Source organism: Ammospiza nelsoni, chromosome 3 (genome assembly GCF_027579445.1).
Source record: "Ammospiza nelsoni isolate bAmmNel1 chromosome 3, bAmmNel1.pri, whole genome shotgun sequence".
NCBI classification, from domain to species: Eukaryota; Metazoa; Chordata; class Aves; order Passeriformes; family Passerellidae; genus Ammospiza; species Ammospiza nelsoni.
The window spans coordinates 5,443,356-5,464,163 of record NC_080635.1 but is presented as its reverse complement, the minus strand read 5'-3'; the positions used below and the strand labels follow the sequence as shown (position 1 = coordinate 5,464,163).

The 20,808-nt window shown below is 53.4% G+C and overlaps 3 protein-coding genes and 1 long non-coding RNA gene across 4 annotated transcripts in view; 3 read left to right on the top strand and 1 right to left on the bottom strand.

The window, feature by feature from the left end:
* Window positions 1-8,321, top strand: part of CFAP61 (cilia and flagella associated protein 61) — an 86,380-nt gene extending 78,059 nt beyond the window's left edge. Inside the window, exons 25-26 of the mRNA XM_059468688.1 lie at window positions 750-885; window positions 8,107-8,321. Of these exons, the coding sequence (XP_059324671.1) occupies window positions 750-885; window positions 8,107-8,189 (219 nt within the window). The 3' untranslated portion in view covers window positions 8,190-8,321. The remainder of the gene's footprint in view (window positions 1-749; window positions 886-8,106) is intronic.
* INSM1 (INSM transcriptional repressor 1) lies at window positions 2,219-3,660 on the top strand. Its single transcript, XM_059469137.1, is given in 2 exon segments — window positions 2,219-2,267; window positions 2,270-3,660. Coding segments are annotated over 2 exon segments (1,440 nt in total).
* A 3,335-nt stretch (window positions 8,322-11,656) lies between the features above and the next one.
* The window catches only part of RALGAPA2 (Ral GTPase activating protein catalytic subunit alpha 2), a 94,468-nt gene continuing 85,316 nt past the window's right edge, over window positions 11,657-20,808 (bottom strand). Inside the window, exons 40-41 of the mRNA XM_059468142.1 lie at window positions 15,548-15,586; window positions 11,657-13,384 (exon numbers count right to left, since the gene is read on the bottom strand). Of these exons, the coding sequence (XP_059324125.1) occupies window positions 15,582-15,586 (5 nt within the window). The 3' untranslated portion in view covers window positions 11,657-13,384; window positions 15,548-15,581. The remainder of the gene's footprint in view (window positions 13,385-15,547; window positions 15,587-20,808) is intronic.
* LOC132070930 (uncharacterized) lies at window positions 13,866-20,610 on the top strand. Its single transcript, XR_009418049.1, has 3 exons — window positions 13,866-13,949; window positions 14,289-14,508; window positions 20,442-20,610. It is a non-coding gene; the product is annotated as an uncharacterized LOC132070930 (long non-coding RNA).

Sequence of the window (20,808 nt, the reverse complement as noted above, 5' to 3'; positions counted from 1 at the left end):
AGAAAGTGGAAAGTGAAAAAAGAGAAAATGTCCTGCTCTGGGGATAATATTTACAGAAATATTTGCTAATCGAAGCACTAACTGCACAGACACAGAAAAGACAGTTATGTTCTGGGCCGGGCTGTGCATTTAGCCTGTGTTGAAATTGTCACCCGAGGCTGCCCTGGCAGCGCGGGGCTCTGGCAGGGCCGCTGGCACGGGCCGTGTTTACCCCTCGGGGATCGCAGCCATGTGTTTGTGGCAGCCCCGGCGATGCAAACATGCAGATGGCAGGGCTGGGCTGGGGGCTGCACCTCCATCAGCTGCTGGATGCTGCCTGCCGCATGCCCTGGGCACACGGGCCGTGCCAGAGCTACCGGAGCAGCGCTTGTGGTCCGTCAGCAATCATGGCCCGGTGCTCTGGCTGCAGCTGGGCCGGGCTGAGGCTCGGGTAAAAAGCAGCCGCAGTAAATATAGGGAGGGCATGTGGGGGGCGAGGGGAAGTGTGGAATTCCTCTGGCAAAACCCCTCTGACAGGGGTTCCGCACGGGTTTGCTCCACGCAACCCTTGCACCTGTGGCTGGTTATTTGTGAGGGAGAGGTGAACAAACAGTCGAGCACCACCGGCCCCAGGGTGTACTCAGTGTGAGCCCCATTCCACACCCCACTGCTGCCTGTATCCTAACCCCGACATGTTTTCAGGCCGTGTTGGGACCTCGCTGCCGTGTACCCCGAGTCCCGTTTGTCTGACAGACAGCTCTGTCCTGCAGGTGCCCGGGCAGCTGCCTAGGCTGAAAGCCGGCCGGCCATCGCTTCGGGAACCCGTCCTGCGCTACCTGCGGCACCACCGCGCCCAGCTGCCCATGTACGCCCCGACCGATCCCTACAGAGTGCTCCCGCCTGCAGGTAAGAGACAGACGGCAGGGGGGGTCTCGGTGCGCAGCCCCGTCGGTGTAGGGGAGTCTCGGTTCGCAGCCCCGTCGGTGCAGGGGAGTCTCGGTTCGCAGCCCGGCGGGGAGGCGGCGGCGGCGCGTGCCCGCGGGGCCGCAGCTGTATGCTAATGCGCCGCGAGCCGCCCGCCCCGCCCCGCCCCGCCGCGCCGCACGCCTGTCCCACCCGGGCGGGGGCGGCCCCTCGAAGCCCCCCTCCCTCCCTGCCTGCCTGCCTGCCCCGCCGCCTGTCCCGGCCCGCCGGGGGGTGTCCGCGGGAGCGGCGGCCCCCGCGCCCCCCCGCCCGCCGCCCTTTGTGCCGAGGGTCGCGCAGCTTTATGCTAATGACGCGCACAAAGGCGCGCGCGGGGGGGCCCCGCTCGCTCGCGTGCCGCCCGCGTGCCTCGCGCCCCCCACAAAGGGCCCGGCGGGGGGCGGGGAGGGCGCTGCCCGCACGCGCCCCCGGCCTGGCGGCGGCTCCGCTCCCCCCCCGCCCCTCATCCCCCGGTCCCGCCACCTGCGGGGCGGCCCCGCGACCCCCCGCGCGCAGCCCCGCGCCGCCGCGGACAAAGGGCTGCGGGAGCGGGGCCGCGGCCCGGGGCTCTGCCCGCCGCGGCTGCACCTGCCGCATCCTCGGCCGCTCCGGGCGTGTTTGCTTGGGCACCTACCCCTCTGCCCGTTCCCCATCGCACCTCGTACCCGACGCGCAGCGCTTCGGGCCGGAACCGAGCGCCGCTGCCGCCATCCCTGCGTGTACCGGGAACCGGGCCTGACCCGTTAGGGTTAGAGTAACAGGTTCGGTTACCAGCGGGCCGGGGCTGTGGCTCCGCCTGCCCCGACCCCGCAGCAGCGCGGAGTTGTTCCGTTCGCAGGTTTGCCGGCTCGGCCGGGCCCTGGTGACCCGTTCGTTTTTCCTCCCGCTCGGACAGACCCGTCTCTGGCCACCTGCTGCCGCCGCTGGGCAGCACCCCCGGCGGGCAGCCCCGCTCCCCTCTGTGCCGCCGCCACAAGCGCCACTTTCGCCTCCTCATGCGCCGAACTCCCCTCTCCCCGCAGCCCGCAAACAGTCGGCCCGCCGGGAGCGGACAGTGCTCCGTGCCGAGCCTGCCGGCGGCGCGGCCCGGGCTGGCGGGCGGCCCGAGAGCACCACCCGCTGCCGGCCCCGCTGCCGGCGCGGGGGGCGGCACACAAAGGCCGCGCGTGCCGGGCGGGCGGGGGCGGGGCCGGGCGTGTGCCGGTCCGGGCTCAGGTGCGGCCGCGCCGCCGCCGCCGCCGCTGATTGGCCCGTCCCGCCGCCGCCGGCCCGAACAATGGCCCCGGCTCGCTTAAAGGCGGCGGCGGCGGCCGCGCCGCGGGCAGAGCTAGCAGCCTCCGTCGTGGCCGCCGCCGGCCCGGAGCCGGCGCGAAGATGCCCCGGGGCTTCCTGGTGAAGCGCAGCCGGCGGCCCACCCCCGTGTCCTACCGGGCGCGCTGCTGCCGCGAAGCCGCCGCCGGCCCGCCGCTCCCCGCCGGCGCCGCTCCGCCGCCCGCCTGCCCCGCCGCTCCGCCGCCCCTGCCGCGGGACTCGCCGCCGCCGGTGCCGTTCGGGACGCCCGATGCCGCCGTGCAGGCGCTGTACAGCCCCACGCGGCCCGTCAGCAGGGACAAGTACCTGGAGCGCGGCTTCAGCCTGGGCTCGCCCGTCTCCGCCGAGTCCTTCCCCGCGCCGGCCGTGCCCGGCACCATGGACCCGATCCTCTTCGCCCCGGCTGACCTCAAGCTCTGGGCCGCTGCCGGCCACGCCGAGCCGCCCGCCGCCCACCCCGGCCCCGGCGGAGTCCCCGCGCCGCCCGCCCCGGCCGCGCCGCCCGCCTCGGGCCGCCCGCTGCCCGCCAAGCGCCCGCAGGGTGCCTCCGAACCCGGGCGGCAGAAGGCCCCGTCGGGCAAGAAGACGAAGGCGATCCGCAAGCTGACCTTCGAGGACGAAGTGACCACCTCGCCCGTGCTGGGGCTGCGCATCAAGGAGGGCCCGGTGGAGGTGCCGGCCAAGGCGCGGGGCGGCTGCGCCCGCCCGCTGGGCGAGTTCATCTGCCAGCTCTGCAAGGAGGAGTACGGGGACCCCTTCGCGCTGGCGCAGCACCGCTGCTCCCGCATCGTCCGGGTGGAGTACCGCTGCCCCGAGTGCGACAAGGTCTTCTCCTGCCCCGCCAACCTCGCCTCCCACCGCCGCTGGCACAAACCGCGTCCGCCCGCCACCAAGAGCGGCCCCGAGGCGGCCCGGGCACCGGCCGCGGGCCCGGGCACGGCCCCGGCGGAGGAGACGCCGAAGGAGGCGAGCGGTGGCAGCGGCAGCGAGCGGGACACGCCGAGCCCCGGCGGAGCCTCGGAGGCGGGCTCCGAGGAGGGGCTCTTCGAGTGTCCCCGCTGCGCCAAGCGGTTCCGCCGGCAAGCCTACCTGCGCAAGCACCTGGTGGGGCACGCTGCACCGGCACCCACGGCGGCCCCGGTACCCGCACCGGCCCCGGAGCCCAGCGCCGAGGAGCTTCCCGCCGCCGAGTGCCGCCTGTGCCCCGTGTGCGGGGAGACCTTCCCCAGCAAGAGCAGCCAGGAGCGGCACCTGCGCCTCCTGCACGCCGCCCAGGTCTTCCCCTGCAAGTACTGCCCGGCCACCTTCTACAGCTCTCCCGGCCTCACCCGGCACATCAACAAGTGCCACCCCTCGGAGAACCGGCAGGTCATCCTGCTCCAGGTGCCGCTGCGCCCTGCCTGCTGAGCCGCCCGTGCCTTCCCCGCCGCCCCGCGCTGCTCCCCCGGGGCCGCCACACGATTAGCTTTAATACGGCTTGTGACCTGCTGGAATCTGGCTTTACACTTACCTTCCCGGGGTCTCTCTCTTCTTTTTTTCTTTTTTCTTTATTTTTTTTTTTTAATTTTGTTCCTTTGCTCTGTTTTTTATCGATGTGAACAGATCAAACTGCTTGAGAGAAACAAGCGTTTCCTTTAGTGTAGCCACAAATGCCTTGACTCTGCTGTTGATGGTCTCCAGAAAATGCTGTAGAAACTGCCTTAACTGTGACATGCCAACTTTCTGTTTCTGTTCGTTTGCCCTTTCTAAGGTAGCTCATGAGTTGTCTATCTGTATATGTTGGTTTGATTAATTATGTTATTTATTCGTTATTTATTTATATTAATTATGAAGATTGATATTATTTGATTGCAGATATTCTAATGCGCTTTTTTGTCTCCCCACCTGCCATTTCACTGTGCGTTTTAGAAGATCTTTTTTTCTTAAGGGATCTGCTAAAAAGGTTTTAACTTTTATACCTAGAATAACACATGATCTTAACCATTTTATCCCGTGCAACCAACAGCTCTTACTTTTAGATGCAATCTCTTTTTCTACACACATTATTTTCTTAACTGTTAGCTATTTATAGAGTGCTTCGATAGAACTGTTTCAACTGTATAATTATTTACTATTCGAATAAAATATTTTCAAATTCAAGCACGCCCCCACCCCTGCTGCTTCTCCCTGCCGGGCTGGCCCTGGGGGCTTGGGGAGGATGGGGTGGAGGGGACTGGCACCCGGCTCTGCACTGCAGCTGGCAGGGTGCCTCCATAGGCACCAGCCTGCTCCGTGCCCTTTGATGAGATTAATTAAAAAGGAATTAAAGGGAGGAGAAGAGCAGGGTGCAGCGTGGCTGCTCTGGGGGAAGGCTGCCCTCTGAGCAAAGGGGTCCCCTGGCCGTGGGCTGGAGCCCCAGCCCTGCCCCTGCTCTCTTTGGGCACAGCCTGCCCTGTGCTCTGCTGCTGGGGAGAGCTGCCAGGTGCCTTCCCTGAAGGTGTTGCAGGGAAAGCTCGAGGAGAGGCAGCACCTGTAAGTGCAGAACTTGTAGCAATCCCTGCCTAGGAGGGCTGTGCTGGCTGCTGGGTGTGCTCAGCACTGAGGTGTGGGGCTCGGCAGAGCAGCATCACCCTGCCTTGGCCATGAGCTGTGGAGCTGGGGCAAGGAAGGCCAGGCATTTCTCTGCTTCTTGGCAGGGCTGGAGCCAGCTCCTGCCTGGTCCTCTGTGCCCTGCAGCAGCCTTTGGTAACTGTATGTATAGATATATACAGATCTATGCAGATAGATCCATCTCCAGGGCTTGCGTTTGTGTGTGGGAATCTTGATGGGTTTGGTCAGAATTGTAAAATCTGTGTAAGCGGGGAAGGTGCATGCTGGGTTTGTGAAACCCCTCTCACAGTCAGGTGTTGTTTGCACCTATAGGATCTCCCCCTTTGCCAGCAGGAGCAGGTACAGTGTGAACTTCACAGCATGCAAATCTGCTTGGCAGCCCCAGGAGCAAATCCCTGCTCCCAAACTGCTGTGTGAAGGGCCAGAGGGCTGTGAGGGCTTGGTGTGGGCATAGAGGCTGCAATGCTTTGAGGCTTTGGCTCCCTGGAAGAGGTTTCCAGCCTGTTCCTGCCATCCTCTCTCCCCTAAAGACTCCTAACCCTGATTCACTGTGGGAAAGGCAGGTGGTGGAGCTTCCTGGAGGAAAGTTTCCCAGAACAGGCTGAGTATTTTGTGATAAAGCAAAGCTTGTGGAGAAAGAGCATCTTTCTAGAGAAATATTTGTTTGGGGTTTTGGGGATTTTTTGGTTGGTTTTTGGGGTTTTCTTGAACAGTACCAGTGTATGGGTATGCTCCTAGGAAACCGACTCGGTAGTACCAGGGCTGACTTCAGACCTAGGCAATGCTGTGGTTTTAGCTGTAAATCAATACACTGTAAAAGAGCTCAGCCAGGGAGATGCAGGCAGCAAAGCCTGCCTGGCAAGAGGTGCAGCTTTGCCTCTCCTGGCGTCCCTGGCCTTGGAAAGCCCCAGATCCTGGGCTGCTGCAGACGGTGCTGCAGCTGTCCGTGGAGCGGGCTCTCTGCTCCCCGAGGGGACTTTGCCAGCACACATGGCTGTCCTCTCAGGCCACTGGACACCATTTCCTGACCATGCCCAGCACTTCCTCCAGAGAAGCCTAATGGCTGCATCCACACTGTCACAGCAGTGTCCCTGCTGAAATCTGTGCTCAATCCCTGTGGCAGCAGCAGGCTCCAAAACAACAGCTTCATACTGCTGTCCATTTCCTGATAGTCAGATAAATCCACGTCTCTCCTGATAAGAATCAGCTGAAATTTCTGAGGGCCAGAATTCCCCAGGTTTTTTGAACTGTGTATGTAACCTATGGCACTGATGTGTTTCATCTCCTGCTGAGCAGAAAGGGTGATTAGTGGAGACTCCTGTGTTAGGGAGGAGTAAGGAGAGGTGACAGTGAAGTATGCTGGAAATGGCTCTGTTCACAAACATCCTGTAAAAGGGATGGAATTACCTTTTGACATCTGCAGCAACCTGGACAGAGCTGCTGTGCTTTGTGTCTGCAGCCTTTCTCCCCTCATCTGCACCGCTGGGTCCTTGTGAGGCCGAGCCCTGACTGCCCAAGGGGTTTCTGGAGAGGTTCCTGGTGTGGGTGAGCCCTGATGGCCTGAGGGGTTTCTGGAGAGGTTCCTGGTGAAGGTGAGCCCCGATAGCCTGAGGAGTTTCTGGAGAGGTTCCTGGTGAGGGTGAGCCCCGATGGCCTGAGGAGTTTCTGGAGAGGTTCCTGGTGAAGGTGAGCCCCAACCCAAGGGGTTTTGCAGGGAGCCATCAGCGTTCTGTTTTGCATCTCATGCCACCTGGCAGTGAAGGGCATTGTACCTCGATGACAGGTTACAAAGCCTCCCACTCACACCAGTATCCTTTGGGCTGTGTTTTGGGGATGGATCTGTCTTTGCTCCTCAGCAGTTCCTGCCTTGCCCTGTCCCACTGCCCAGGCCCCCAGCACTGGGCCTCTCTCCTGCTGTGTGTCTGTGAAGTTCCAAGGCCACTGTGGCTGGGTGGCTGTCCCAGGGGCCGAGCAGTGTGTCTGAGCCCAGAGTGCTCTCAGTGCAGACCCTGGGAATGCAGGTGTTGCCTGCTGGGTGCCACGTCCCGGCCACCTGGCAGCACGGCCGGCCAGCGCTGCGCAAACAAAGCCTCCTGCCGTCAGCTAACAAATCAACTGCTGATGGCTCTCAGTGCATCCAGCAGGAACAGGTCTGGGCACCATGGAAAACACTGATCCTGCCCCAAATATGACGCAGTGGAGGCAGCTGGCGCAGAGGTTGCTCATGCTCTGTGCATTCAGGCAGAGGGGTTTGCCTGCTGTGCTGGAGCTTTCCTCCTCTCTGAGCACACTGAGAGCCAAATGTGTGGTGTGGGACCGAGTGTTGTGAGCACAGGGAAAGGGAGATTGGATAGAGGAACCTGCAGGGTCCTGAAAATACAGCATGGACACCATCCCTGCCCCAGGGGCTCAGAGGTGCTGGGGACCTGGGGCAAGCTGCTCTTGCCCTGCTTTTGCTCCTGCCCACAGGGGAAGACTCTCTGGAGGATGCTTGTCCCCAGGGAAGGTTTTTACAGGTTTTGGTACCAACACCACTGTCCCTCGTAGCCATCAGTGCAGTAAGGCATCTGTCAGCTGCCTTGCTGGATGCACTCACTTGGAAACACAGCTCAGGGTTTTGGGGGGCCCTGCCCAGCACCTCCTGGTCTGTTTCTGGGGTGGGCAGCTGGGAGGTAGCCATGGGATTGGGGCAAGCCTGGAAACAGGACAAACATTGGCTTTTGCCTTGGGTTTCACTCTTCCTCGCGCAACACAAGCCTGTTTGAAAAAAGGTGTTGCTGTTGATGAGCTGGGAAATGGCTCATGGAGTCACAGGTGTTTCTCTGGGGTGTGCCATGCCTGCAGGGTGCTGCAGGGTGCTGTGGTGTCGGTGCCAACGCACCTCCTGCCCATTGCTCCCAGGTCAGAAGTGCTGGGTTGTGGTGAGTATTTTAGGCTGGGTCAGCAGTTCCCTGAAGCACCCAGGCATCTCCCCTCGGTGAAGGATCTGGGTTTGCAGGTGCATCCTTGCAAATGGCATTAAACACCTCAGATCCTTCCGTGCAGGTAAGAAGCCTCATTGGGGGCTATAAATGATTTAAATAAAATGTCATTTACAGTCCACATACAAAGATCTGCCTCTGGCAACATTAATCGTTGAGATGGGACATGCCAAGTGTGGGCTGTCCACACTGGACACCGCCAGGCTTGGTTCTTAGCTGTGCCATCGGATCCACGTGCTGGGCTGCCCCCAGTGCTGATGTGACCGTGCTGTTCTCTCCTCAGCAGGCAGCCAGGGACTGAAGCTGGACAAAGATGGGCACAGTGGCAGCGGCCGGAGCCCCACACCGGCACAGGAGCCCTCCTAGGACACGGTAATTGGGACATTATTTGCAGCAGCCAGGCCCAGCTAAACCACCTGTTCCTCTTTAAAAAGATCCACTGTTTTTAAGCTCTAATAAAGCCCCCTCGCAGCTCTGAAGGCGAGGGCATGCCCGGCCCGGCCTGTTCCTGCCTGGCTCTTGTGCTGTACGGCTCTGCTGAGGCTTTCAGCCTTCCTTAGGGAATGGGGAAGGTGAGTGACACGGAGGATTTAACCAGAGCAAAGGAGCATGGTTCAGCTGCAGGTTAAATCAGGTTCTGCTTTCTCAGGGTATGGGACCATGGTGTTTTTACTGGCTCATTTCTACAGTTTTTTAGGGGGAAATTACCTATAGTGAATTATCAGTCCAATGACAAATGTGAGGAAAATGATATACAGTTGAGGGTGTCTGAGTTGGGACGTTTTGGTTTAGTTACACACACACAGAAGAAAATCAGAATTTATTACATAGAATAAATTATATTTTGCATTTGCCCCTGGATCCTTGGAAGTGTCCAAGGCCAGGTTGGATGGGGCTTGGAGAACCTGGGATAGTGGAAGGTGTCCCTGCCCATGGTAAGGGTGGAATCAGATGAGCTTTATTGTGCCCTTCCAACCCAAACTATTCTAGGATTCTGTGATAAAATAAATGTTAAAAATATATTCTTTTTATAGCAGTATATTCAATATAAATGATTTATATAAGTAAACTTCAGAATATGTAGGTAATAACACAGGTAATAATAATAGGTAATTTGTAGGTAATGTAATAATATATTACATGTAATAATATATTACACTATGTATAAATGTAATATTCTATTACATGTATTATATAAAAGCATATTATATTATACAATGGATACTAATATATGTCTGTTATATATTGCCACTTAGACAATGCATATTAAATGTATTATTTACATAATGTCATCTATGCATTATACATAATTACTGATACAGTACCAATGTTGATGTAATTAAACAATCTTGTCTGACAGGAGGTTTTGTCAGCTCTGCAGCCAGGATTTGTGTGCTGTGCAGGACAGAGTGTAGGTGTGCACACCTGGCATATCCACTATACATACATGAGAGTCATGGTCTGAATAAATGTTATTTTATCTCTGTAGTGCACTGAATACTCCATGGTGCACATCATAAATGTGCTAAATATTACATCTTCATTATATCATGTTATATAGAATCCATACATTGCTGATATGATTTATATGATTTTCTTATATACATTTTAAAGAAAAGTATACTGCATGTATTTACACACAGTATTACAGTTGGCAAAGTAATGTTATAGTTTTTGTCATTATATGTTCATATAGCTGAAATATATCCCAGGGATGTGTGCATATGTAGATATACATGTATAATGTAAAGGTAATATTTTGTATTTATGTAACTTATAACCATTTTTTCCCTAAAATTATTTATTACCTTTATATTCAATATTTATAGAATATATTAATAAGTTTTATTATTATTATTATTATTATTATTATTATTATTATTATTATTATTATTATTATTATTATTATTATTATTATTATTATTATTATATTTTATATTATATATGCATCCAGTGCATATATTATATAATACATTGTATAATATATAATGCATATCACATTATATATATATATCTTGTATTATACCTATAGATCACAGATTGCATATTTTTCTTAATGTAATAATATTGTATCTGTGTGTATATAATACCTATAATATATACTCTAGCTAATAGAAACATATAGACATGCATAACATCAAATATTAGATATATATTTTGAAATACTGTAGCATACAATAGATAGAACATAGGATGAGATCCCTAATATATTTTCTATAGTTAAAGAGAGCATATTAATAGGTGTAGGAATAAGATAATACCTATACAAATGTTTGTAAAAAATGTTAGGCATCCTTCTAAAGCTGCAGGAAGGTGTAACTAGAGGGGATATTGAGAGTAAATTCTTGGCTGTGAGGGTGGGCAGGCCCTGGCACAGGGTGCACAGAGAAGCTGTGGCTGCCCCTGGATCCCTGGAAGTGTCCAAGGCAGGTTGGACAGGGCTTGAAGCAACCTGGGACAGTGGGAAGTGTCCCTGCCCATGGTAAGGGTGGAATGAGATGAGCTTTAAGTTCCTTTCCAACACCATCCATTCATAGACTCCATGGTAAGTATAAACTAGTCTTTTAATTAATTAATTTATATATATATATATATATATATATATATATATATATATATATATATATATATATATATATATATATATATATATATATATATATATATATATATATATATATATATATATATATATATAAAATTTAATTCATTTTTAATGCCATTTTTGCAGCTGCTGCCATTGGTGCAGAGCTGGGGGTGCCTTGGGCCCAAGTTCCTGCCCCATGCTGGGCTGGCTCTGCCAGTGCTGCTGCAGCCCCTTGGCTGTGGCAGTGTCCTGCCTGTGTCCCCAGTGCCCCAGCCCCTGTGGGTGCCAGTGCCAGGCTGTGGCAGTGTCCTGCCTGTGTCCCCAGTGCCCCAGCCCCTGTGGGTGCCAGTGCCAGGCTGTGGCAGTGTCCTGCCTGTGTCCCCAGTGCCCCCAGCCCCTGTGGGTGCCAGTGCCAGGCTGTGCAGAGCCACATGCCCTCCAGCCAGAGCCTGCCCTGCTCTGCCTGCTGCCAGGGTGCCAGCACAGCCCCTGAGTGCACACAGCAGCCCCAGCCTCCTCTCCACTCCAAGGGTGGTGGTGCTGGGCCTGGGATCCTCCTTGGGACAGGTAGGTGGGAGCTGGGTTCCCTACAGCTTGTTAGTGTGTGCAGTTAATTCTGCAAAGGGAGCTTTATCTGGGGCTAGCTGGATTCACTCTCCATTTCTGCTTTGAGCACCTGAAAGCAATTTAGCAGAGGACTTTGCTGTGGCTCTTCAGCAGAGGAAGGGAACTTTCTTTGTCTTTTCAGACATTGTTATGGCTGAGTGCAGCCCCCTGCATTTGCTTAAGGTGTCGAGTACACCACTAAAAACCTCTTGTTTTTAACGTGGGTGGTTGGGTCGTGAGACATTGCAGGGAAGCAGGCTATGGACAGTGGCTTCTGGAGGCCCCAAAAGTCTCTCTGTGCCTGGCACCGTGGGCAGGGCTGGGCTGGCAGGAGGTGCCACCCTGCAGGGTGGCAGAGGGCACTGCTGCCACGTGGGACCCGCAGGGCATGAGCGTGGGTGCCCCTGTGCCAGTCGCAGCATGGTGAGAACTCCTCAAGAGCACTCCAGTCTGGGAGCACCACTGCCTGCTGCACACCTGGCAGCTGTTCCTGCAGAGAGGGACAGAACCACGTCCAGCAGGGACTGTCCCTGTCCCTGTGAGCCAGCCTGCACACCCATGGCACCTGCAGCACCACCAGTGTCGTCGAGTTCCAGCCCCAGCAGCTCCCACCGCCGCCACACACCACACAGGTACTGCCTTTTATTGCTCTGGGGAGAATTTTATTGTGAGCAAAGATTTATTCACTTTGTGATGGGGAACAGAGTGGCTTTGTCATCCAGTTCAGGGTGCAAAACCACAGTGGAGTTTGTACAAATTAACAGTTTTTTGACATCAGGAAAACATGATTTTCATTGATGTCTTAATTCTTCCCTGAATTAGAGGTACATATTGCTCTAAGGAGAAAGGGCTCCTTACTCAGAAGGATGCCTTTGAAATTGTTTCAGACCAGCTATTAGACAACTAAGTGCCAGACAGCCTTGCCTGTCCGGCCCTGAATGTAAAATAAATTAAAATACATGTTTTATTTTCTAGGTTCCTTCACTGACAGAAAATCAACAGAAAGCAAAACCCAACTGTGGGTTGAGGCAGAAAATCAAGCCAATTGTCCAAGCCCTCAGTGACAGAGGCTCCTTCCAGCAGCTGCACCAGGTGAGTTCCTGTCGGGCACTGAGGCTGAGCTGCTGCCCCTTGGGCACAGAGCACACTGGCATCACTGGCCATGGCTGGAATGTGCCCCACAGGCACAGGGTGGCCTCTGGCCAGGTGCTGGCACTCAGACGGTCAGACAGACAGATGGCTGTAACACCAAGTGTAAGTGCAAAAACAGATGGGGGCCCAACGGCACATTTCCCAAAAATGCAATCCCTTTGCTTAAAGCAGCTCCCATTCTGCTGGGAGATGCGTGTGTGTGTGTGTGTGTGCCCAGGAGCAACCAAGCAGCAGCAGGACAGGGCTCTGGGGCTGCTGCATCTCAGATTTCTGCTGCTTTAAAATACCTGGGATTTACTATAACAATTTTCACCCCATCAGCCTACGAAATGTGTAAACCCAAACAGATCAGCTACTGCCAACAGGAGCTCTGCTCACTACAGCAGGTGCCAGGAGGGCACACAGAGTCTTCAGAAGCCTTCAGCTGTGCTGTACTCTGGCTGGAGACAAGTCACAGCCTGCTGGGACAAGGTGAGGAGGTTACCCACTTGTTCACACTGTGCTGGGAAAGGGTCATGGCAGGAGTGTGGCTTTTGTTCTTCTAAAAGGGATTTGCTTATTTTTGTTTCTCTAGGGAGCAGTTCCAGTGCACAGCCATTGCACACAGCACAGAAAGGCCATGGCACTCCCACAGTGGGACAGCACCAACTGGAGAGCTCCTCCCTCATCCACCTGTGCTCCAGCAGGGAACATCTGCTACCTGGCCAGTCACAGGAAAGCCTCTTTTTAGAAGAAATTCCCTGATGCACAGGTAAGTGCTGCCTGGAATGACTAAAGCAATGCTCTAAGGGTACATTAAATAACTACTTTCAGTGCTGGTTCACCTCTGGCTGCAGCACCTGCACCCAGGGGCTTGGGGCCCTTGCTCACCTGGTGCCAGTGCAGTGGTGATGGTGACACAGGTGACATCCAGTCCCCAGCCATGTCTGACCAGACTGGGGAAGGGCCATTTCACAGAGCAAACCCCTCACCCAGCCCCTTCAAGACGTATTCACCCAGACCGTTCTGATCTGTGCTCGGGTGCTGTGGGCTGCTCCAGCCACAGCTCTGTTATCCAGGGTCTCAGGTGGACACCTCAGGTGGACACCTTGCTGAGGGTGCTGGCAGAGCTTCCCAGAGACCCTGCTCCTGGAGGCATGTGGCAGCAGGGGCAGCTCCACCAGCTCGACGCCAGCGGTGTCAGCGAGGTCGGCGCTTGCACTTGTGGTGAGGCAGCCTGGAAAACAGAGCAGGCAAGGAAAACCCAGTCAGGAAAACCAGCTGTGTCCTCAGAATAACTGTGTGGCACAGCTCAGCCCCTCCCCTGGGATCACTCAGGTGAACTTGACCTCCAGAGGAGGAATTTGCTGTAGGCAGCTGAAGAACTGCCCTACTGCGCTTCCCAGAGAAAGCAGGGATTTCTCTTTGCCAGATTGCTCCTCCCAGAAGTGAGGAGCCCTGAGAAGCCATGGAGTGTTCAGGTGAGCACTGAGCCCCCCAGCATCACCCCCTTTTGGTCTGCTCAGCCCCCAGTGGCTCTCAGGGCCCAAACAGCCCCATGGGAAGGAGGTGGGAAGCTCCAATCCTCCACAGTTGAAGCTCCAACATAAAATAGTTCTGTGTGGGTGATACAAAACTGTTTATTGCTGTGTGTCATTAAACTGTTCTTGTGTGTTTGGACTGTTACAGAGAGCTGGAAACAAGCATTCCCAGCATGAGGGCTGGCACAGAATTCTCCCTGGAAGGTGCCTTAACCTTTGGAAAAATTCTAGAGAATCACAATTTCTTCCACTACATAACAGGTACCCTTGTTACTGGTGCTCATGGTCACCACTGGGAAAGAGTCTTGGGCTGTGGGTATGGGGGGTTATGCTTTGTTGTTGAGTGGAATCACCTGTTGGTTATTCCCTGGAGGCCAGGCTGGCTGAGGGGGAACAGGTGAGCACATGGTCATTAAATTAGGCACTAATGACCAAATCCAGGTGCAGCTTCTGTGAGGGACACACCCTGCCCTGCTCCTGAGGGCTAGACCTGTCCCAAGGCATTTCCCAGGGAGAGTGTTTCATCAGCTCCCTAAGGAAACAGTATTTTTTAAACCGGCAATTCTGTCCCAAAGTGTAAACACAAGTTTTTTATTACAGGTAGGAGGGAGGAACAGCCTTGGAACCAGGCAGGGAGAGCACAGGAATGTTCTGAACCTTCTCTGAAGGCTGGCACCTTTGGCATCCCTTCTGAACCTCCTCGAGGGATGGCTGTGTTTTGAAGCACAGACCCACTTCCAGTGCAGCAACTGACTCCATTCTCAGCTGTGCCTGGACAGGCCACAGCTCTTCATTCCTCCCTTCCAACTTCCTAGCCCAGGTAAATCTCAAACGTGTAGAAAATGCCCCAAAATGCAGCAGGGCCTTGGCTGAGCTGGCCCTCGGGTACTGGTGAGCAGGGCACTGTGCTTGCAGGACAGGTGGGGCCATGGCCACAGGTCAGTGTGGCAGCAGGATGAGCCCTCAGCTGCTGCCTGAGGACAAAGACTCACCCTGGCTCTGGGCTGCACTTCCAGGGTGAGGTGTAACCTGTGCTGGTGCTTGAGCAGCTCTGGGTGCTTGAGTGACTGAAAGCAGGAGTGGAACAGCAGCAGCACAGCCCGAAGTGTGAACCCCCTCAGCCTGCCTGCAGCCCTGCGTTTGCATCTCAAAGACAGCCCTTACTTACCAGATTGGTTCTTTGAGAAAACTGACTGAGGGGAAATGGCACATTTTAAAAAGGTGGAAAGTGTGACTTAGCCTGTAAAGGCATTTTCTGTGAAAAATGGAGAGCTGTCAACTTTGGATTAAAACAAAACCTGTGGTGCTATTGGCTGGGGAGAAAAGCGTGGGGGAGGGAAGGGCTTCGAGGGAGGTGTTGTGCTTGACATTCCTGCAGTGAGGCAGAATGGCAGATGGTCAAAATAATAGTTTTCTCCAAATGGACAAGCTGAAACAGCTTAGAAGTAAAAAATAATTACCAGGCACATATCGTGGGACGTATTACCCTGTGTGGATCATGGGAGGCATTACCTGGCACATAGAGAGTTTGTACTGTTCACAGATCATGAGATGGCATTACTGTACACATATTGTGGACATTAATGTACAGGAGGCATTACTGTGGTGTTTGTAGGAGGCAGAACTGCACCCTAGAGGCAGAACCACGTGAGGAGCGCAGGAGGCAGAACTGCATGCGGAGTTTGGGAGGTACGAGGTGAACACAGAGCGTGGGAGGCTGAGCAGAGGAGGTGTGAGCTGAGCATGGAGCACAGGAGATAGAGCTGAGCATGGAGCAGAGGCAGCAAGGGAGGAGGAAGGCAAGGAGAGTGTTCTTGATGAACCACAGCAGAGGGGCCTGCGGGAAGCGTCGCTCTTACCTGTGGATGTTACTGTACCGAGAGCATTAACACGCTAATCTAAAGGGAGAGAACAAAACCACATCAGTGCAGGACCAGAATGGGGGAACAAAACCATGTCAGTGCAGGACCAAAGGGAGAGAATAAAACCATGTCAGTGCAGGACCAAAGGGAGAGAATAAAACCATGTCAGTGCAGGACCAAAGGGAGAGAATAAAACCATGTCAGTGCAGGACCAGCACCCCGTGACTGCTGTGGTTGCATCAACCTGACACAGCACACCCCATTAAAGGCAGGAAGGGGAGCTCCTCTCAGGGATCTGCAGAAACACACACCCATGCACTTTCTTCTGGGGTCTGAGAATTAAATAACCAAGGAGGGAATGTTGGCAAAAATTGGAATGAATATTCATTGTGCTTCTGTCAAACGTGCTGCTGTGGGATGGTGGCATGCAGCTCCTTCATGCCTCAGCTCCACATCCAGCATTGTTGCTGGTCACACCATTTAAAACTGACTAAAATTTGAGGCTTCATGGAGACCTAGATATCTGCGACACTATAGCCAGGTTAAAACTCCAGGAATTGAGCAGTGTAGCCATCCTGGTGTCAGAAGAGAAGTCCTTGAATGCATAAAACCTGTCCATGAGCAGTCACACACCTGCACTAAGGCACACACGCACACACAGTGGAGGGCCTCTCACAGGTGATGCTGCTTAGAGAGCATTAAGCTTTTAAAATTCATTTCTTACAGGAGGGATTAAAAACAGAATTAAAATATAGATGATGGCACTTTAAATGCAAGGTTACCTTGCAGGAAGCCAGAGAGAGATGGTGTATTGCATCTTAAATCCAGTCCATAAAATAAACCTGGTTCCTTCCCCAGGGCATGTGCTCTAGGAATGGCATTTTAGCCATTGCTCATGAAGCAGCTGAACACCCCTGAAAGCAAGGGTGGGTAAGAGCATAACCTGTAAGGATGCTGAAGATTGGTACTTGAGAAGAACCATGAAGTTTTCACATGGGCTGTGAACTGTTCCAATCCCCTATTAACCTTTCAGCCAGGACAGGTCTGTGGAAATCTTTGTTTTCCTTCCTAGTAAATGCAAAGGTAATAAAATTCCAGAGAGAATCGTTGTCATAACTCTGCACAGTATTCCTGCTTCCAACTCCCAAAGACAGGCTTCAAGCACACTGTAAGCAGCATCCTGAGCCTGTGTAGAAAAACCCATGGATAATTGAAACTGGGTTAAAGCCACACACTTCCTCCAGTGCCCTGGAAAGCTGTAAGTGACACAGTAAAGAGAATCTGACACTACAAGTTAATAACTGGGGCAGAATGGGCCTTAAAACAGCTCCCAGCTCAGGTGGGAGTGCCTGGCACCACTGTGGGCCTCCAGGGTTTGAGCACCTCAGAAATAAGCCTGAAATGTACACATTGAAGTTTAATGACTCTCAAGTTGGAGCAGCTGCTGATTAGTTTTGCAAGGCTCAGCCTCAGGCAGGGGGACCCCAAGTGCTGGGGGCTATGTGGGTGTCACAGGTGGGGCAGCCCAAGCCCTGCAGGACAGCTCTGCCCCATTTCTGCTCTGCCTCTGCTGCAGGTCTCTGCCAGCCCCTCAGTGCAGAGGGAAAATGCAAAGGGGCCACATTGCCTGGAGCTTTCTGCGAGCTGACAGCTCTAGCAGCTGGAGCTGTCACTGGGCAGAAGAGATGGCCCATCAAGCTCATATTTCTGCCCATCCCAGCCCTGATTGCTGGGATAAACCCTCCCTCAGCACCTCCTCTCCTGGAGAGCCTAGCTGGGGGAGCACCCTGTGAGCCAATTAATTCCATGGGAAAGGCAGGGGGCCAGGCTGAGAACCCTGATGTGGCTCTCACACCCCCCTGCACTGTTGGAGATCCCGAGGGGAGCATCAGGCTGGAGGGGGAAGCAGGCCCAGCACCTGCCCAGCCTCGGGGGACAAGTTCAGACTGTCCACCCTCAGTGGGGGCACAAGGGACAGCCCCAGCACACCGGGCAGGCAGCCACTTCCTTGGGGCTCTGCAGGATCGGGGCTCCTGGGCATACCCTGCATCAATCAGCCTGGGAGCCGGAGGGGGCAGAGCTGCTGCCCCAGCACTTTGTGGCACCTGTGACCCTGCCCTGCTTAATGCCAGAACATGCCTGACCCTCACAGGGACACTAAGGCAGGAAAATGATGGGAGAGCACTGATAAGCAAGAGCACACAGGCAGGGAGCAGCTCCCACCTCTGCCGGTGCACTGCAGGAACTTCCCAAGGGCAGCCCGGCCGTGGCAGGCTCCAGTCGGCTGAGGATGAGGAACTACCTGGACTGAACAGATGGAGAGGTCTCTGTGCCTCATCCTGAATGGTCCTCACAGGAAAGGAGGAACAAGAGAAAGCCCTTGAGTCCTGCCTCTTGTGATAACTGTCCTGGCTCCTCTGCTCCACTTCCCTCAGCTTTTCCTCTTTGTTCACTGCCTGGACAACCTGCACCACCATGGTGGCACCAACGCTGCACAGTGTCCCACCTCAGCCATGCTCCATGCTAGCAGCCATTCCCTGTTCTGCCAGTAACCAGGACAGTCAGGAATTTCCTAAATCCCATATATCAGGAACAAATTGTTCCGTTTCAGGCAAGGCTGACGCACGGGTTAAACCCAACCACTGGCACACACTGCACGTGCTCTGATACCATGGCACAGCTACTCAGTTTCAGATGTGTATGTTTTTAAAATTCCCAGGAAAACGGGCAAAAATCCTACATATCTATGTATATATGTGTATATGTATATATATATATATACACACACACACACAGGACATGGACACAGATCTGACAAAACACTTACAGAGCTTCAAGGAAAAAGACAAAATAACAAAAACCCCAAAGTAGTAAAAAAAAACCCAGAAAAACCAAATTAAAGCAAAATGAATCCTTAGCTCAATTACTGTTACTAAAAGCATCAGTCCTGTTTAAAACAAGAATTACTCTCTGGGTTTGGTTTTGTTTCTGTCAAAAATCTATTTTAAATCTGCATGTCCAATTCAAATAATCCTTTTGCTTTAAAGTAGGAAAGATAAAGCTCAGCACTGAACAAAAAGTGGTTTAAAATAAGCCAGATCTTGTTTGCTGTACATTCAAATATTTTCTACAAGAACTTTATGCATGCAAAAGTCCAGAGACAAAAGGAAAGCATGTGTCACCTTTGCAACAAAAAGGCTGCAAAATCTCGGTTTTATGTAAATCAGCAGGCACAGCTCCCGGGGCTTTAAAACCAGGGAATGCTGAAAACCTCAATAGTTCCTCGACTCAAGTGTTGCGCTTGGGCAATGCCATAATATTCATTTAAGAATCCATTTATCAACAGATACCACATGTCCAAGTTTTCCAGCACAGCTCTTCTGATGATCTACTGAAAAGGATTCTTTAAAAACACTAAGCTGGAGAATCCAAGATGCTTTCTCTGCCCGTTCCACACTAGCCATTAGCAACTAAAAAAGCCAAGATTTACACTATATCCTCCCTGATAACGCTGAGCATTGTGCTTTATTTTCCAAGTCATTAGCATGCACAAGAATGACCTCATGGTGAACAGATGCACTTGGATATGGCAGTGATTAGATCAGTCCTCTCAGCAGTCAAGTGTGCCCGTTCCCATTAACCCCTGAGGCGCCGGCGGCGGCAGCGCTCCGCTAGGGGGTTCCCTGGAACGCAGGGACCGGCCCTGGCCACACTGACCCCTCGCACAGGATCCTCTGTGACTGCAGAGTTCTCCTGGAATACACTTCCAAAGGTTCACACCCTGCTTCTGGCTGCTGATCTTACACTAAAGCACACCAAAGCCCCAAGGAGCCACTGAGGCAGATGAAGTCGAGGTGCTGCTCTGCCCACTTCAGCTTCACCAATTTTTTTAAAGAACACACAAGTATTTTGTTGAATAATTATTTCTGGTTTTGGCTGAGAGAGCGAGAGCAGCAGCTTAAAGCCCGTCCACTAAAAGGAGAGAAATCTGCAGAGGGAAAGAATGAGAATAATTCAATAGTGTTGGATTATGGAGGATTTCCTGGGCTGCCTCTCAAACCCTGCCTAATTAAAATACAGCATGTAATGCACCAGTTTAACAACAAAGGGCCGTATTCCCAGCTTTTGTTCCTAATCTGCACATCCCCTGCATGAGTTTGGGGATGGCCATTCTGCCTGTGAGGCTAAAGGTATCAGGGCTATCTGTAATCCACACAGGGAGTATAAGGCTCTGCTCCACAAAACAGCAAAGGACACCAACTAGACAATTTTCCTGCAGAAAATGCAGCACCTGCAAGACTGGTGACAGGGAGACTAGGCCAGGGCAGGAAAACCACATCCCACATGAGTCTGGGGATGCATCCCCAGGGGCAGCATCAGAAAACACAAAAACATCCAGTTCCAAGAATTATCTCATAATCAGCGAGACCCCAGTGTGTCACTGAGAGCTGAGTTTGATTTCTCCCTGTGCTGGGGTAACTGCTGCGAACACTGCACTGGGATAAGCAGCACCCTTGCTCCCTGACCCTCTCTGCTGCACACATGCATTTGCAGCACTGAGGGGCATTACAAGAAACAGGTCAGATGAGAATTAATCTTAAATTTACCTGAGCAGTTCATGCTCAGCAGAGTCAGCGGTACCAGCTGGCTTGTACTGCCACCTGTGCCAGCTCCATGCATCCCACAGAATCATCAAGGCTGGAAGAGATCAACAAGTCCAGTGGCCAACCCAGCACCACCATCATCAAGATCATCTCCTGACATCTCCTGATACTTCCAGATATGGGAACCCAGTGCCTCCCTGGGCAGCCTGTGTCAGTGCCTGACCACTCCTTCAGGGAAAAGTGCTTCTTTTTACTAACTGCTCCCTGACTCCTTTTTTCTGTTTCAGAATAGAAAAATGCCCCCTGCATTCCTAAGTGGCAGACAGGTGATTCCTGCAGGTGCAGGACAGGTGGATCTATGCCTGGAGCAGGCCTGGCTGGGGAACAGTGGAGCTGCTGGGACTGCATCCAGCCTCCCTGCTGACTGCTGAGGGGCATCTGATGGAAAACACATCCCCATGGCCACAGCTGACACTGCCCCTGCTCATCACTGACTAAATATGCAGGAGAATCAGCAGGTAATGTGAGGAGACTCTCTGAAGCAGAGATTCTGACACCAGAAGTGATGGCCAGCCTCCAGTTCATGAGCAGGAAATTAATTCTGAGGTTCACAAGTCTGAAAATTGGGATCTGACTGGGGGAGGCTTTGCACTT